The sequence below is a fragment of the Pogona vitticeps genome, chromosome 1, assembly GCF_051106095.1.
Source record: "Pogona vitticeps strain Pit_001003342236 chromosome 1, PviZW2.1, whole genome shotgun sequence".
NCBI classification, from domain to species: domain Eukaryota; kingdom Metazoa; phylum Chordata; class Lepidosauria; order Squamata; family Agamidae; genus Pogona; species Pogona vitticeps.
The window spans coordinates 233,674,180-233,693,333 of NC_135783.1; the positions used below are offsets into that span (position 1 = coordinate 233,674,180).

The 19,154-nt window shown below is 42.0% G+C and overlaps 1 protein-coding gene across 4 annotated transcripts in view; it reads left to right on the forward strand.

Annotated features, from left to right (window-relative positions):
• The window catches only part of HSPBAP1 (HSPB1 associated protein 1), an 89,666-nt gene extending 71,503 nt beyond the window's left edge, over positions 1–18,163 (forward strand). For 2 of the 4 annotated variants that reach the window (XM_020805941.3, XM_020805959.3), the window contains 3 exons: positions 4,951–5,034; positions 14,233–14,343; positions 17,566–18,163. In XM_020805941.3, the coding sequence (XP_020661600.3) occupies positions 4,951–5,034; positions 14,233–14,343; positions 17,566–18,114 (744 nt within the window). In that variant the 3' untranslated portion in view covers positions 18,115–18,163. The remainder of the gene's footprint in view (positions 1–4,950; positions 5,035–14,232; positions 14,344–17,565) is intronic. The other 2 variants (XM_072985228.2, XM_020805949.3) reach the window with 2 other exon arrangements.
• The last annotated feature ends 991 nt before the right edge of the window (positions 18,164–19,154 follow it).

The following is a 19,154-nucleotide window of genomic DNA, read 5'->3' on the forward strand; positions in this document are numbered from 1 at the left end:
AAATTTCTAACTGGTGCAGTACATTATCACTGCCCTCATTGGTTAAAACACTTTTTTGCTTCCTTCCTCTGCTTAGTGGGGGAGCAGAGAAAGGAAGTGTTTATTTTCCCAATTTCTCCATATCATCAAGTGATTAGGATGTCTGCTTAATCGACTAATGACATGGGAATTTTAACCAACCGGGAAATTAAAGCAGCAAGATCACTTTGGTTTGATCCCAGTGATTTCATGTACTGGAAACAAACCAAATGGAGTGAGCCTGAAAAAAACAGAAGCTCCTGACAGGGACTCAGAAAGATATAGGTAGGAATGCTCTGGGGACCAGCTGGTTCGCTCCAGCAATTATGTCATCTAATTACCAGAAAAAGGAGCAAACCAGACCTTCCCTGATTTGGACCAAACAATAGGACAAATACCCATCTGATTGCATCCTCTGTCTCTGAACATCAGTTGCTGAAAAACAGTTAGAGAGAATTGCTTCCCTTACATCTCACATATGAGCTTTCCATTGACATTTGGCTGGGCTCTTTCATTTTCTTAGGCATTGATCCAGTTCTAAAAATTCCTTTTTGAGATCTTGGTGGATGCAACAAGAGTAGTTGCATCCACCCAACCCCAAACCTAATAATACATAAGCATTTATTTGCTGATTCTCTCCAGATTTGTGTTCCCCTCAGTAGTGTTGCATTAGCTGTCTTCCCGTCTTTCATTGAGTAGGCTTCATTTAGTGATAAACTGCATTTAGTGAACAATTAAATTCATAGCTCTCAGTGTATACCACCCTGTCCTGCTGGCTTCTTAATTTGTACTTTGTTCGTTAGCTCTTGAGCATCATTTCTTGTTACATCTGTTTGATTTAGTAAATTATTTGATTTAAAGACTGCTGTTTTTAATCACTTTTGAATTAATTTGTTTTAATATCACATTTGTATTTCTTATTCTTTCGTTAGCATCTCTGAATATTCATTTGAATGAAAGTAAGGAGCATAAATATAATAGGTTACATCCAATGTTAGTCTTCACTGATGTTAGTAAAACTTAAATTAATTGTGACTTCAATGCATCTACTCTAGGTAGGAGTAACTTTGTATTTGGGCTCTGGTGTTGGTATTTCCTCAGATGTTGCTTCCACATAAAGAGATCAATAAAAGAATACAAATTAGATATGTTCGCTAGCACTAGCATTCAGATTCGGTATTTGGAATTACAACCTTTTGGATTGAGAATTCGGAATTTTAAAAATTCATAATTTCCATATATTTGGGACTCTGTTACAGTCAATATGAATACTGTATAGTCATTATATTACAGTAGAAAATGAATTTGCCATATCCTGGACTAGGTGGCACAGTGACAGTCCCAGTTTTTCTTGCCTTTAACAGCTCACTGCCTCGGACACTGTGGTGAAAATGTTGTGCTACCTTTCTGGCTCACTGAGTTATATTAGGTATGCATACTTTCCATACCTGCAAAGTACCCCAAACCACTATTTTGAGAGTGTGGACCATGCACTGCACCCCTTTCCTCTTCCCAGTTTGTAGTGTTGCCACCATGTTTGCCCACTGACTGTTACAAACAGGCCTTGTTTTTCTGTATCTGGACTCTACTGTTGCACCAAGTCCTTCAGAGCTTCTTGAACCTCGTGAGTTGTTTGGGTGCCATCCATAACAGCCGCATTCAACAGGCCCACCTGTATCCTTCCCTTGTGTATTGCCCTATGCCTCATGGCTCCACCTCCTACCAGTGTCATGCCAGGGAGAGATAGGCAGATTTTGCACCCTGGCTGATCCAGATGTCACTTGTCAAAGGTACTACTTGTGCCCTGGCCAACTGCTGCTGTACCAGTTGCCTGACATGTCGGTATATATCTGGCACCACCCTGTGGTTAAGATTCATTTCAAATGGCAATTGGTAATGGGATATATCCATTCTAAAGGAAATCAATCCTGAGTGCTCACTGGAAGGACAGATCCTGAAGCTGAGGCTCCAATACTTTGGCCATCTCATGAGAAGAGCCCCTGATGTTGGGAAAGTGTGAAGGCAAGCGGAGAGGGGCACGACAGAGGACAAGATGGTTGGACAGTGTCATCGAAGCAGCTAACATGAATTTGACCAAACTCCGGGAGGCAGTGAAAGACAGAAGGGTCTGGCGTGTTCTGGTCCATGGGGTCACGAAGAGTCAGACACATTAACGACTAAACAACAACAACTATGGAAATAAATCTATGCCATAAACGTTGGAAACCAGTGTTCTCCACCAAAGAGAATGGCTGGTCATCCAAAGTTATCATCTCCCTAGGCAATGAGAAATCTTAGCATTTTTATGTTTTCCTGCACCCCACCAGACTCCTCCACGGTACAGTGGTGCTTCGATTAATGAGCGCCTCGGTTAATGACGAATCTGCATAGCGACAGATTTTTTTGCGATCGCAAAAGCAATCACATTGCGATGTTTTTAATGGTAAAACATTGCTTTGCGATGATTGGTAAGCAGTTTCGCTTACTGATTTCCGCATAGCAATGTTTTAAAAACAGCTGATCGGCGGTTCCAAAATGGCCGCCGGGGAAAAAATGGCCACCCGCTGTGTTTTCGTGCTGATTCCTCGCATACCAGGCAGCGAAAATCCCGGCCGTATGGAGGATTTTCGCTTAAAGGTGAGTTTTAAGCCCATAGGAACACATTAAAGGGGGTTTATGGCCTTTTTCTTTACGCATAGCGACAAATCCGGATAGCGACGATTTTTCCGGAACAGATTATCGTCACTATGCGGGGTACCACTGTAGTTGGAACTTATTCTTGAGATGAGGGTCTTGCATTTGCTGCCTACTACCTCTTGCTGTTTGCACATTTATTTCCCGGCTTCCCTGGGTTGGTGGCTCAACCTCTGCTCTCTGATGAGTCTTAACTTTTCACAATAAGAAAGTCACTTGCCCCCATAGTATCCATTTCATTTGCCAGCAGCAGTGCCCTGTGCTGAGTCTTCCATTGACTGGGCATGTTGCTATTGGAGAGGTTCCCCAAGTCCTGCCTCCACTTGAGCACCTTCTTGCAGTCCATGTACTCAGCCATGCGAGTATCTATTGCACACAGTTGAAAATGTTTCGAGATTATTGACTTCTTAGGAGCTTCAGTTTTTGACTGTATACTCATAATTGGGGATTGCTAACTTGTCATCACTACTGGTTCCAGTAACTAGTGTCACATGCTCCCAAATTAGTGCCCACCTGAATTCCCTCAGTCTCCTCCTCCCTCATGTCACATATGTATATACTTGAAAGGGAGTTTCCACCAACGCAATACTGCTTTGCACAAGAGAAATTTGCAGGGAATGGAGACTGGGAATAAACCCTTCCTTGAATATGATGGAGTTGCATGGTATGAATATGGAAGGCAGTGTCTGGTGCTCTTCATAAATCTCCCGACAACAAAAGCAGCAGAACAGTCTCAGTCTGAGTGCTGATACCATCCTTGTCCTTCTATGGTACATCATCTCTTGGGGAGAAAAGTGCCTTCGTCACCATCTTTTTTGGCCCCTTGCCCCGGCTGGATTGCGCAAAGACATCACTGGAACATGTCTGAGGTTCACTCCTGTCTGTCGCATCTTGAACCAGAGAGGCTTCTCTGCCACCTTGCTGTGTGTGTGTGCATGCGCATGCACACACACAGAGTCCTGCTGCTTTCATAGTGTAAGTGCTGAACAAGGCACTTGTTTTCTTTCAGGGGCTCATGATAGCAGTTGTAGGCTTTTTCCTCTCCTTCTCCCACTTCTTTCAATAGAAGCTTTTGCAGAGGGTACAAACAGCCTTCCTGCACCCTTCCCCAAGTGCCTCCTTTTACTACACTCGCGTTTCATACTGTCTGCAGATTCTACCCAAAGAAGAACGGTTTCTGATTCTGCTACAGTAGAACACAAGCCCTTCCAAATGAAAACCACAGATACAAAATCTGTGAATATATCTGTCTATATGTGGCACCTAAAAGTAATACAATATTCCCCTGTTGATTTAGCTCATATTAATGTATGAATCTACTAATCCTAAATCTTATCACTAACTATATTAAGTAAACCATACATAATGAGATGTATATAGAAGTTGAGAGTTCAGAAAAGGACACAGAGAAAACTGCTACAGTTCAGGCTTTCCCCAAAGCATATCCTCATAGCAAATGTTCAGGGCAACTGTGACCACCTTTCAACTGAAAAGGACCAATTGGGTGTGTGCGTGGGGGCAGGCAGGTGGTGCATGCATCAGGGCAGGTGTGTGGGTGGACAGGTGGGGGGTGGGGGCGCACATACATTTGTATGCATGTGCACACTCACACATTCCTGTTCCTTTGGCCCTCAAGAACTTTGAAAACATCCAATGTGGCCCTCACTGTAAAAGGTTTGGAGACTCCTGGTGTAGACAGATATCATTTACAGGTTTTGCTTTCACCTCAGCCCCCTCTCCCTTGGAAAACCAATGGCAACCCCAACCAGGAGACACCGAGTTTTCTGCACTCAAAACTCGGTGTCAGTGTCTTTAATTTCTTTCCAGAAATCACTCCAAGTTGCCTGAGAAACGCATTTTGCTTTTACATTTTCCCCTGCACAGTATTTTCCAACCTTGGTCAACACAGCTAGTGGTGAAGACCTCTGGGAGTTTTAGTCCAAGAACATCTGGGGACCCCAGGTTGGGAACCACTGCTCTAGCAAACAGAAACTCTGAATATTAGGAATCATTATTACAGATATTCAGAACAATTGGAATATGGCATTATTCAGCGAATTCTGAATATTTCCAAATCTGAATGCACATCCCTAATTTACAAATTGCTTTTACAAAATTTTTCAATCTGGTTTGCTTGAAGTGTAAAGGAAATGTTCTGTTACATTTGCACAACAAGTCTTCTGCATGGGAATTGTACTGCAACATTTTTATTCTAATGTCCCTTTTTTTTCCATGCAGGTCCTGTTTGTTCCCAGACATTGGTGGCATTTTGTAGAATGCATTGACCCCATCACTGTTAGCATCAATTCTTGGATTGAATTGGTAATTTCCCTCTGCTTTTCTAAAATTACTGTTGTTTGTTTGTCAAAACTGTTAGTCCCTACACGTCACAGAATAGTGTGCCTCAGAATATCTATACGATACCATGAACTTCATTGATAATTGTAATCTAACTACCTCTTTCCATACCTTTTCATTAACCAAGTACGGTATATATAATTATAGTAAGAGCATATTCTCTCCCCTGCTTCTCTTTGCTGTATCTACCTTTGATATCTCCCCTGTGCTTAATTATAGACAGAACCCACACAAAGCAGAGACCTCTCTTGTAGTTTGCGATATACTATGAACATGGAAGATGTGACATAAATCACCATCACTCTGATTGGCATTATTTTAAATTACAGAAGGAACTTGACACATGCATGTTGGAAGCATTCAAGAAAAATTTGGACAACCATTGGTCAGCTGCTTTGATTTGGATTCATGCATTGAGCCAGGGGTTGGACTCAATGGCTTTATAGGCCTCTTCCAACTCTGTAATTCTGTGATAATGTAGAGAGAACATATGAGGTGGAATATCTTCAAAATTAAGAGGACTAGAAATTCCTCTAGATCAGGTGTTGTCAACCTGGTGTCCTGCAGCTATTTTGGCCTACAGCCAGTGGTGGGATTCAAATACATTAACAACAGGTTCTATGTCCTAATGACAAACAAACAAACAAACAAACAAACAAATAAATAAATGCCCAGGACAGTGGATCCGATGAGGGTTTCTTCCACAGTGGTCTCCCAGCGGTATGCGCAAACAGTGTATCTGTTTGGGCATACCGCTGCTGTTACCCTCACTATGGGCATGTGCCAAACACACACACACAAACACACACCTCACAGTGGGTGCTTATGACCAAGTTTGACAGAGAACTGACACATCTCTCCTTCCCTTTACCTCCTATTTCACCCTATAACTCACCAGCAAAATTTGCTTCCCTCCCCTTTCCTGCTCCTGAAATGACTGATAGCCCTGCTTGTTGTTACCTGGAGGCCGCCTTTATGCACCTGTTGTGGAGTTATTTCCCCCCCACACACACACTTCCTTCTGGCTTGGAAGGTATGGTCTCTTTTCAATCTGTCACCACTCCACCTCAACCCCACCACCTAAATCAGTCCTTCAGTTACTGACTCCTCTGAGGTCTCCTCCTCCTCCATCTTTGCCCTCCACCCCGCACCCACCGCTTCTCCTCACCAGTCGCTTTGAGGGGTGTTGGTGTAGGCGCTGGTGGTGATGATGGCTTCCCTCAGAGCCCTGGCAGGCTCCACCTCCCCCACTCACCCTCAGCGGCCGCTTCTGAGAGAAGAGTTTCAATTCCCCTTATCTATTTATATGTTTATGTGTTTTCTTTTCTTGGACCTGGATATATGGCCTTCAAGAATAGTAAATCTTACTAGTGTTAAAATACTGATAGCTGTCTTCCTCCTTCTAACAGAGTGGGCCATATGTGTGCCATTTGTCTCCCAAAATTGTCAGTTTTGAGGCAGGAGGAAAAGTTCTTTGCTATTCTAAATGAGGCTTGGAGGTTTGATCTCTTTGTGGTGTGAGTGACTTTTCTATTGCATACTTGCTTGCGTGGATCAGTGAGACCGTCACTGGTTCATGCATTGGATATTCTCTCAGATATTTTTAAAAAAACTGTTTCTAGGCAGAGCAACAGTCTTATGTGGTACCTTTAACTTGAAAAAAATCATAGTAAAACGAGGACGGTTGGGTGTTTGACTGAAGCGGTCTCACTCCAAAACTTTTTCCCTGTGTCCTGCCCACATGCCTTGTCAATCACCACCCCTCAAGGAGTCATCCTCCCCCCTTTCCCCCCAGTGATGCCTCTGCTCTTTCCAGGGCTCTGTCTCTCTCACCCCCACCCCACCTCAGACGGCTCAGTGTGGCACAGGAAGGGAGGCAGCTAATTGTGCCCCCTTCCCCCCCGCTCGTCGCTGGTCACCTGGCCCCTCCTCCTTCATTCATCTCAAGCCAGCAAACGGTTCTAAGAACCAACAGTACATTTAGGAACCGGTTCTATAGAATAGGTGAGAACCTGCTGAATCCCACCTCTGCCTACAGCTGTCATTACCCCTTCAATATTGGCCATGGTGATAGTGGCTTATGGGAGTTGTAGCCAAAACATTTTGAGGGCACCACCCTTTTCCCGAATTCTAGATGTATTTTCAGCCATCCTGTATTTTCGGCCATCTCTTGATATACGTATCTCACAATAGTTTTTTTCAGTCCATCCAGAGTGTGGGTAACTGTGGGCTGGGTGAGACCTGCTCTCCATGAGAGTTTCTGCAGCATCACATTGAGGAGAATAAATCCTGCAACAGTCACTCAGCAACATTGAATTAAATTAATTGGATGCAGGTTATTTGCTATAAATGTGACATGACTGGGAAGATGACATTTTTGTAGAAAGATCCTTTGGCAGGAGTGGTGCTGATGGGGAGCAAAGTAAAGATACTATCACTGGTTCCTACTCGACCCCCCGACCCCCATTTTGTTTGAGAGAAGGATTTTATGATATTCTAGTTATAGGCTGCAGGGACGTAGTGGCGCTGTGGGTTAAACCGCAGAAGCCTCTGTGCTGCAGGGTCAGAAGACCAGCAGTCGTAAGATTGAATCCACATGACGGAGTGAGCACCCGCCACTTGTCCCAGCTCCTGTCAACCTAGCAGTTCAAAAGCATGTAAATGCGAGTAGATAAATAGGTACCACCTCGGTGAGAAGCTAATGGTGTTCCATGTCTAGTCGCGCTGGCCACGTGACCATGGAAACTGTCTTCGTACAAACGCTGGCTCTGTTGCTTGGAAACCGGGATGAGCACCACCCCCTAGAGTCGAACACGACTGGACAAAAATTTTCAAGGGGAACCTTTACCTTTACCTAGTTATAGGCTAGCATTAATTCTAATGTGCTGAAAAGCATACTACAATTTTGTATAGCAGGTTGGGAAACGTGTCCTTTGAGATGTTGTCAGACTTCCAGTCCTTTCACTCCTCACCCTTAGCTATGCTGGCCATGGCTGATGGGATTTGCTGTCGAGGAACTACTGAAGAGCAACAGAGCAACAGATCGCCTATTCATTCTACCCAAGAAGCCTTGATCATCTCTTTTCAGCATGTTGAAGCCCAGTGTGCCCCTACAGGGGTGTAGCATGTTGGATGTGGTTGATAAATTCTTTCCTAAAATCAAAAACTTAACAATTGAGAAGGCTTGAGCTATTAAATTGAATGTGGCCATTATTTAACCTGAGGAATGTCTGCTTATAATCTTTTTGGCAACAGCTGATTATACCCTATTATCCCCAGAGCTGACAACATTACTTTTCAGATGTAGGGTTGTCTGTCTTGGGAAAATAATGTGTGGCGTGAGTGTTAAAACACAGTATCAAGAACATTCCCATTATTCATTTAGGCAGTTCTCTGGCTTCCAGCAGGCACCAGCTGTGAACAGGTTGTTATGATAGGTGTGTGTCATGCTAGCTTCCAGTAGCCCTGCTGATGCCATCAATTATTTTTTTTTTGAGACCTTACAGTATAAGGAAATTCTTTTAATTTGTTTTCAACACATGGAGACAATTCCAAAATTAGGTGATCGGTGTTGTTCATAGATTTTGTCAGGCAGAATGAGCTCTCCAGTGGTGCAACACCTTGAAACACTTCACAGTTCTCATTTACTCAAGGTAAGCCGGCCAAATGTGCCCATTTTGAAATGTTATGAGAACAGACGTTTCAGTCTTAGGAAAGTGCATTGTGATAACAGTAAAAGGTCTGGGGGAAGGATATTGGAAAGTAGGAATCCCAGGAGGAATTCTGACTTGAACTTGAAGCCAGTATGCTACAGTGGCTAGAACATTGGACATTGACTCAGGAGATGTAGGTTCAAATCCCCACTCAGCCGTAAAGCTCACTGGGTGACCTTGGGCCAGGCACTGTCTCTTAGCCTGACCTTTCTTACAGCCCTATTGTGAAGACCAGGTGGGAAACAGAGAGCTCACAAAAGGAAAAGCAGGATATAAATGCAAGTAATGTAATTTATTCATAATTTATTATAATGTAATAAATGAACCTGTTCACCTAGGAGAATACTAAACCAAAGTGTGATGCTTATATACTGCCCCAAAGTGCTTAAAGCTCTCTTTGGGCAATTTACAATTTATTTATTTAGGCTACATATTGCCCTCTCCCCACCCTCACTTTACCAACTTCAGAAGAGTGGAAAGTTGAGTCACCCTCTAACTACCTGAACTCCTCAGGATCAAACACGGGTCATGAAGAGAGTCTTCACTGCAGTATTGCAGTTTAACCACTGCGTCTCAAGGCTTATTTTTTAACTAGTTTTTTATGGAATGTCCAACTATTCTAGATGGAGATCCAGATTTCTCCTCCCTCCATTTAAAAAAAATCACCATCTAGAAGCATGGGCTTCTTAGACATCAGGTTATCCACATTAATTGCATGCAGCCATAAAGTTGCATGACCCATGCATATGATACATTGACTGTAAAGGAAATAAATGATTATGAGAGCTACCTGGGCTATTCATGCAGCAGCAGGGGATTTGAAAGAACTATGTGGATTATTTCACTGTGTTTGCCAATCTAATTTCCAAAAAATGAGAATCTGTTGTTAAATTTGATGTTCCGTTGTAGGCAAGTTTCAGCAGCAACCTGTTCACAGACTGCCTTGATCTGAGCCAGGAAGTATCCTTTTGCCATGCTTCTCTGTTTCAATTTACATTTAGAATTTTGCTTGAAAGCACTAGGATTTCTGGGCATACTGAAGTTGGTTTTCTTTCAAAGGAATTTTCCAAAAACAAAGTGCAGTTAATTATGTCTTGTCTGAACGAGCGAAAATGTGTAAGGCGTATGGAATTTTGTTGCACTGGTTCAGCCAGAGCTGATACTCAAACGTGACAAAGTCTGATACAGGGCCAGCCTAGGCTTCTCCATTTTGTGTGCCAGGTCTGGGGAATCTTCGTGCGTGTCATTGGATTTTGACTCCCCATCAACCCTACCTCACACATCCAGCAGTGAGGGGTTGGGAGACCTGTAGGCCGAAACATCATCTTTGCTGAATGGTTTATTTTCTGCCCTCACTACGAAGCTGTGCTGGAACAAGAGACGCCTGGGTTTCCCTGGAGCGCTTCCCAGGCCTTGCAGTTATGTGCCCATCATGTTGTCTCTGGAAGGTGGGCAGCTGTGGGCTCTCCGTGACAGTTTCTGCAGCTTCACTTTGAGCAGAATAAATTCTCCCAACAGTTTCTTAATAGCATTTGAATTAAATTAACAGGATGCAGTTTATTTGCTATAAATGTGACATGGCATCATGAGAAGTACTTACAGTTTAATTGGCATAGTGCATTTATATGAGAGAAGGAATTATAAATTTTCCACAAGGGGGGAGGTATGAGACATTGTGTGCAGGGCAGACCTGAGACAGAGCAGCAAATGCCCACCCAGATCAAAAGTGCATAGTATCCAAAAATTGTTGAGCTATTTTGACCCCTGAGACAGAAAATGCCCCCCTCCGTGGAAGTAAAAATGCAACAACAAATTAAGCGTTTGACAATTACCATTTCATCATATCCCCGATATGCTGCCTAAAGCAGTGTTTCACTCCCTGCCTACAGTCAGAGCTAGCCACAACTATGCAATGATTACATTGTTGCAGAATTTAAATTTCTGGTAAAGTTCTCTTTTTGCTGCACAGAGATCGACAGAGAATAGCTACAAGTTTCCCAGAGTCCACTCCTTTTGTCATTAGCTAGCACTTAAAGCAGACCTGGGCAGTGGCCCTCCAGATGTTGCTCCCAGCAATCCTAGCCCACACAGCCAATAGTGAGGATTGCTGGGAGTTGCAGTTCAGCAACATCTGGAGGGCTGCATTTTGCCCAGGTCTGAAAGTCTCAGTAACTCACTCTGAGACATTTGTAGAAGAAAGAATATAAAATATTTCTTTAACTTTAACTTACTGTGTTTTTAATTGTGTGAATTTTAATGCTGGGAACCGCCTTGGGTCCCTTGCTGGGAGAAATATAACATACAAATAATAATAATAATAATAATAATAATAATAATAATAATAATAATAATAATAATAATAATAATAATAATAATAATAATAATAATAATAATAATAATAATAATAATAATAATAATAATAATAATTACAGTTGCTTGAAATTATAGACTTGTTCATACTGCTTTCTTTACTGCACACATACTAGCAACCAACTGAACAGATCAATAGCAACAAACATTTGCCATCATAAGAGAGGGACCAGAGAGGTGGAGCTCTTTTTGAATTCAGAATTTGGAAGGAATAATTGGACAGTGCTGGATAGATAGGCAGTCACCCCAGCCCAGAAAAGTCCATTCTAGTCATTCAAATGACAGATAGCATGGAAGGTTGTAAAGAAATCTCCCAAAAATCATAAGGTCTGCATTTTCTTTTTTCTTCCCCAGAAACAAGCAGGCCCAGAGGACCTGATAGCAATTTTTCTGATGTCCCATCAGCCCAAGAGCTGTATTACCTGGGGCCGTGGCCGAAGTGGGAGGGATAACTATGTTTTTTTAAAAATGTAAAAGCAAAGCAAAAAGCAAAGCGTGCTGCTTGTATACCACCCCATAGTGCTTCAAGCACTCTCTGGGCAGTTTACAATTTAATTATGCAGGCTACACATTGCCCCCCCCAGCGAGCTGGGTACTCATTTTACCGACCTCGGAAGGATAGAAGGCTGAGTCAACCTTGAGCTGCTACCTGGGATTGAACCCCAGGTCGTGAGCACAGTTTTGGCTGCAGTACAGCGATTTAACCACTGCAGTCAATTTACTGTATTTTTCTTAATGTTTCTATTAATTCTTTGTAAAGTTATAAGATTTTATTAATCTTTTAAAAATTAAATATGGGATTGAATTAAGAGTTTTATGAATTTTTTAAAAAGGCGGCAGAGAATCACCACGGCAGCTTATTTGCTGCTTATACAGCTCCATGGCAGCAACTATTCAGTTTTACAGCCCCCTCCTGATTTTGTTAGTTAAAGTTACTTATCTATTAAAGATAATTTATTTCTTCTGTTTGTTTGTGTAAAATGCCTGTCCATTGCCTTAAAAATCTTAATTAAAGAATGAAGTTTTCAGTCTCTGGGATTACTTCCTGAAATAATACTCCCACATTTATTGGGACTGCCTGATGTTTTCAGAAGTCCCATTCCAAGAAGTACACTCGGAGATTGGACACTTCCTCCTTTAATTAGGATTATTAGTGAATGAGCTTTTTATGCATCAACTAAAATAGTATGTTCTTCCAGAAGTAAATAAATTTAACTCATAATAATATATAATCATGTACTGTCAGGTCAATTCTGACTTATAGTGACCCTTTCCAGGGTTTTCTACAAAGAGAATACACAGACATGATTTACCTTTCCCTTCTTTTGGGGGCTCCTGGGTCTTTGCAGCTTGCCCAAGGCCACACAGGCTGGCTCTTCTCCCAGGAGGTACAATGGAAATCAACCTTTGGCTCCACAGCCAGATACCTAAACCACTGAGCTATCCATCCAGCCTAATTCACACTAACCAAACCGAACCAGAACCCTCTCCCGCCTACCACCCAAAAGGCTATGGAAATGATGACAAGCTGCTGTGGAGCTTTATGTATAAGCAATAGAAAAGAAATGGCTTGCAGTAGCAATTCCTTTTGCCTTTCTTTAAAACAAACTTATCATCTTGGAGAGTAAAAAAAATGGCTTAGAAGCCCGATTCAGTCCTTTGGCCATTCTTTGCCCACCTATGCTGTACTCAAACTTATTCTTCAAAGTCAAGCAAGCAAACACCACTTTTTCAATCTATCTCTGATTCTGTGGCATGCAAAGTCCTGTTCCCTAGTGAATTTATTCCTCCTTGTCCCCCAGAAGAGGCCTCCGATGCAATGCTCAGTTAAATAAGAAGATTCAGCCTTCCTCAGCATATCTTCCTGGTGAAACCCTAAATTAGTCGTTGTATTTCACTGCCTAAAGGCACCCGAGAAAAGGCACGACAGCTTGTAATGTGTAAGAATCAATTACTGGATTCTTGTTTCATCTTTTAAAAGCTGTTTGCTGGTCTCTTTCGTTAAAGACAACATTTGCTCCCCCACCCTCCTGGTGCTGTTTAAGGCTGCAATAATGCATCAGTGGGCTGGTGGTGCTGTCAGAGGATGATATGCTCCCTGGAATTTAAAATAATTTAGTCTTGCATTTGTAATAACTCCCAAGGCATTTGCTGTCTTGCAGCTATATCCTTTATGTTTTAAGAGCTTAAATCATTTAGAGACACAATTTGGGACATGGCTTTTTGATCTTCCTAAATTAACGAACCTATATGTTAGATGGTATCCCTGTAGTATAAATTAAGGATCACAAGCCTCAATTAACAAGATGCCAAAGCAGTGTATTGTTTGACAGTTTAAAAATGTGTTTTATCTTGTGACTTTTATGGGTGTATTATGCAATTATAAGAGATGTTAATCCACGTTTTGTGTGTGTGTGTGCATGTGTGTGTCTGTGTGTGTGTGTTGGAAATTACAGATCCTTTCAACATCAGACTCCTCTTTCATGGATACCCAGTTTTCTTCTAATACAGGAAATCATTGTGAAATCTCTAGAATAGGCAACTTGGCGTTGTTAAATCACAACTCCCTTCCTATATCGTTGTTGGCTATGGTGCAGCCAACTAGGGCTCCTTGGAGTTTCAGCTCAACTACCTCTGGAGTGCCACAAATGTCGTTGCTTCCTTACAAACTTGCAAAAAAACACCCACAAACCTGTATTATAAAAGTCAGCAAAGTGGTGTAAGTACATCTTGGTTGTTGCTCACCACTATATCTTCCATACACATACACACAGCCCCCAAATACCTCATATCTGTTCTTTGTTGCACTCATGCCAAATAGCCTTTCCTTCAATGATGTCTATGGACTGGGATTCTCCTGGACTCCTTAAAGTTTCTGGAGACTTGGATTCCAGCCTGAAAGAGTCTAGTAAGCTTCTGTGCCTTGGTTGTTGCGACTAACAAAGAGTCACTGAAACACTGACAGGAACTATATTTCAGTGCATCTTCTGAACTCTTTGTTCTCATTGTTTCGGCATCAGCATCTGTCCACTTTTCCGTACGTTCCAAATATAACTTTTTTAGCATTCATCTGTTATAGGATGCAGATCATGAAGCCCGAGTGGAAGAGGCAATAACACGAACACTGATTTGTGCAATCAAATCTGCAGAACATCCTGGTGCTCCACATTCTTGGCTTAACCCCACAGAGGTAGAGTTCTCTTTTTCATTTGTCTTGTATGCCTTGTACATGCATTTGCCCCCGTGACATCTGGGTAATCTATAGTGCTGTCACCCCAGTCTATAAGAGAAGAATTGTTAGCCACTGTAGAGTGACAGAGCAGGAGTCTATATCAATCCCCATGAGTCTCTTGGCACAGTGGTTAAACTGCAGTGCTGCAACTAAAACTGTGCTCATGACCTGGGTTCAATCCCAGGTAGCTAGCTCAAGGTTCACTTAGTCTTCCATTCTTCCAACATCAGTGAATTGAGACCCTAGCTCATGGGGGGGGAGGGGCAGTGTGTAGCCTACATGATTAAATTGTAAACCACCCAGAGAGTGGTTTAAGTGTTATAGTGCCCAACATCCTGCATCATTGGCTATGCTATCTAAGACTGAAAGGAAGTAGAATCCAACAGCATGTGAAGGGGCCACACATTGCCCAGCCCTGTTTCAAGAGAGCCAAGTGGTAATATCTCAGAGTGATATAGATGCACAAGTAGCATGGATCTCAATCTGGGCAAGGAGATCCCATGCAGGAAGAGAAGTTCAGCATCTGTATATACTATTAACTTTTGGATTTCATTCAGTGCACACATCATCCTCTTAAAGGTCACTATGTGATTTACTAGGGACATGGTGGCACTGCGGGTTAAACTGCAGAAGCCTCTGTGCTGCAAGGTCAGAAGACCAGCAGTTGTAAGACCGAATCTACGTGACGGAGTGAGCTCCCGTTGCTTGTCCCAGCTCCCGCCAACCTAGCAGTTCGAAAGTATGCAAATAGGGACCACCTTGGTGGGAAGGTAACAGCGTTCTGTAACTAAGTCGCACTGGCCACGTGACCACGGAAAGATTGTCTTTGGACAAACGCTGGCTCTATGGCTTGGAAACGGGGATGAGCACCGCAGCCTAGAGTCGAACACGACTAGACAAAAAAAAATTTGTCAAGGGGAACCTTTACCGTTACCTATGGTGTGGCTTCTGGGTTTATACTACCTAGGGTCAGGTATTTTTTGCTTCCATGCTTGTGGAAACCTAGCCTATCAGGCATGATAGTTTTTCACAGGCAGAGAGCGATATAGAAAAGATGGTTGTTCTGGGTTTTTCGGGCTCTTTGGCCATGTTCTGAAGGTTGTTCTTCCTGATATTTTGCCAGTCTCTGTGGCCGGCATCTTCGGAGGACTGGAATAGAAACTCTGTCCATGCTCTGTTGCTGTTTGTTGGATATTTGAATATTTATAGTTGTGGGAACAGCTTTTGTCGTTTTTCAGGAGATAGGGTGATCAGCGTGTTTTTTGTTGTGATAAGGAGGGGGAGATTATCTGTTACTGTGATTGATGGGTGGCCTTAGCTGGTCTTTTTTAGTGGTTTGTAGTTGACCTCTGGTTAATTCTTTAAAATGATATGTTCTTCAACAGACAGAGTTTAAAAAACTGATAATGCACACATAGTTCCTTAAGAGTTTCTTGCAGGAATACTTAATAACAAGAAAAGACAATAATCATTAACTGTTGCCATATATTATATTGCTTAAGGCTGATACTGGCAGAAGCAGCAGCAATTTTTTTGGTAATTAAACATTTCCAATTTCTCTCCCAAAGCTACTGAGGTGCCAATGCATTGCCTTTCAAGAACCTGTAGGAGCCACAAAAAAGGAGGGGGAAGTCTTTAAGTCCCAAAAATTGCTGCTGCCAAGTTGATTTTTACAGACAGTGGAATTTTTTTATAATTAAAGACTTCCCTCTCCCGTCTCATTCTTTCTGTGGCATGCTGATGATAAAAGAGATTACACAGGCATCTCAGAAGAGAAGGTCAGAAATGTTTACTTTCTGAAAAATCACCACTACTGATGACAGTGTCAACTTTATGTGGCATAATTTGTGACAACGGGATTTCAGCCATTGTATTCAACAGCTAGAATATTCTTGCTTTTTTCAACATGCAGAAGAAGAAAAACACAGAAGTCACTGTGATAAACCAGTAAGGTGCCAGTCCCATGTCAGTTATGTGCTCAGTCACACAACTGGCACTTCATCAATTAGCTACAGGAGTTTGAACACTTTTTTTCCACACATGGTAAAAAGCAGTAGAATTAAGGGCCATGTGTCTGAAGAAATAGATTGTACTCTACAAAAATTTCCATAGAAATAAATATGTGTATCTCTAAAGATGCCTCTGTACTTTTTGATTTTGTTGAAACTGACAAAGGGTACAACTGCAGGAGAAGGGAAATGTGAATTAACTCACATTCTCTCACTGTGAAGTCATACCAGGGCATTTGGTTCCCTTCAGTATAAATGACCACACAGGCAGAGAAGAAATCCTCCACTTCTAATTGTAGTTCTACTTGAAGCACCTGTAAGTGGCACAGTTCAGAGGATCTGTCTTAAGAAAGCTTTCCTTTCTCAGTCACTCATTTCCTTGTCTTATCTTGCCAGCCAGTGCGGCTCGTTAAGTTGAGAGAAATAAACAAGCAAGCGTGGGGCTTTGCCTGAAGGAAAGCTGTTAAAATAAATAAAATAATAGGTGTCTTGGGAGAGGGGCTTTGCAGAGTGCTGCCACTGCTAGTGTGTGAGTCTCGGTGCTCAGTTGATCTCTTTTTTTGCATCAGTTCAAAGTAATCACATGATTAAAACCAAAGTGAAAGAATTTGACTTTTTAAAATTAGGAGAGCTTTTGGTGGGGAGGGAAAGCTATGGATTGAAGCTGTGAGACTAGGGAACAATTCAAATTTCCCATTTCAACAGGAAAAATGTGAATCAGGCTGCCCCAGGCTTATAGTATTTTCTGCATTTCTTTCCTGCATAGACATGGCTACCTTTCTGAAAAGTAATTTATTTCTATATTTAAAAGACAGAGGAGGAAATACCTTGAGAACAAAGTATGTATTTTTCAACAAATGTCAAGAAATAATGGCCAATATTATAGAAATAACTTAAAACAATTGCAACAAAAGGTTATAACTCTTACATGGCATGCTGGCTGGTTCCTGTTATTGTACATTTATTTGATTCCAGGATAGGTGTCAAGAGCAATGATTGCGGCACCTTGGCACTAACATTAAGATATAGTTTGGAAAGCAAACTATGTCTGAGGACATAAATAATCAGATAGCAACATCAGCTGAAGGTGAAGGGGATAGGTAGGGAGGAAATGTAGAAACAAATCCTTATACTTGCAGAATTTCATTCCAAATGTGATTTTTTTTTCCAGGTTGAAGTAACATCCCATGAAACCAATCTCCAATACTTAAGTGGAGCTGTGTCTGCATATTTAGAACATCAGAAGATAAGAAAAATTGAACCCAGAGCCTGTGGAACCCACGATGCTAGAGAGACTCTGGAAGGCCAGTGCAAGAGGAGAAAAATCCAAGTAGACACAGAACTGGAGGATGTGATATCTAAACCCTGTGAATTTAATCTAATAGGGATCAGAGCAAAACGCTTGGAAAAAATTCCTTTTGGACAGAGTCTCTTGCAGGTTTTGCCACAGTCCCAGGAAACAAACCTAACAGGAACAACTGAATGTGACAATGATAACCTTCTGAGTGAAAATAATACACATCTTGGAAAATCACATGATGCAGGGAGGGAGTCTGGAACGTATAGTGATTCCAGAGCACTTCTAGAGGAGAATGAGCCAAGCTGTAGTGCTGGCTCCCCGCAAACAGTCATTTCTACAAATGATTTGCTAGATTGTGTTCTAAATCCTCAAGTTGTCCACTTGATGGCTCGTCTTTTGCTGGAGAGAGCGAGTGTCTAGCATGGCCTGTGTTTGTCTTCTTGAAAATAAAGAGTTTCTGGCAAACAGATTCTGGAGTTTCCTCAGCTCCTTTATGGAATAATAATAACTATCCAGAGCACAGACAGAGTTCTGACTCCTGTCCTCTGAAGAGGCCGGCCACAGAGACTGGCGAAACGTTAGTAAGAAAAACCTCAAGAACACAGCCAAACAGCCCGAAAACCTACAACAACCAATAATAACGTTTCCACAATATTGTTAGAAGTTCAGTTATGAACTTTCAATCAATGTAGCAGTCCTGTGTATCAGAGCTTATCTGGACAAATTAAAAGGATAGAAGGCTTTGCCTATGTTACCTCGTAAAGCTGTACAACAAACCTGTTAGGTTGATTAGTATTATTCTTGTCATGTTGCAGATATCCACTTCATTGCACCTTGTGCAAGATATGTGAGGTTTCTGGGGAAGGATCAGATGCCTTGAGATAGAACATCTGATCCCTGAAAAATATCCTTGTCCTTCTGGAACTTAACTGTATCAGATACATAGGTAATTATAAAGAGCTGTCACTATACCCTATGTGACAGTGCTGGTGTGTTTGATGGTTAAGCTGTGAGAAGAAAGTAAGAGCTTGGCTCAGCATGAACTCTGTCAGTGGCCTCAGACAAACCAACACCCAGACTATCTGACCCCACCTCACCCTCATTCCCCCTCTACCTCGATCTCTCCCTTCATGCCACTTTCTGCTTCTTCCTACCAGTTTGGTTTGAGTAAGTATCAAAAGTACATAGTACTCTTCTAAAATGGGGTATTATTCTTTGCCTCTAGGCATTCTTCCTTTGGCTTGTCCCCTTTCACTTTACTGCTAGTTCTTTCTTCCTCTGGGTGTTTCTTTGTTTCTAGGTTCATTTGAATTGTGGTTCCAGCATGGTGTCAGTAAAAGGAAGAGGAAATCAGTAAGCAGAAAGGAGGAGCGCATGTTTGTTGCCTGGGCGTCACCAAGGAGTTAATGTTGGGTTGCAAGGGTTATTTTGGCTTTTTTAAAAAAATCTCCAACCCATTT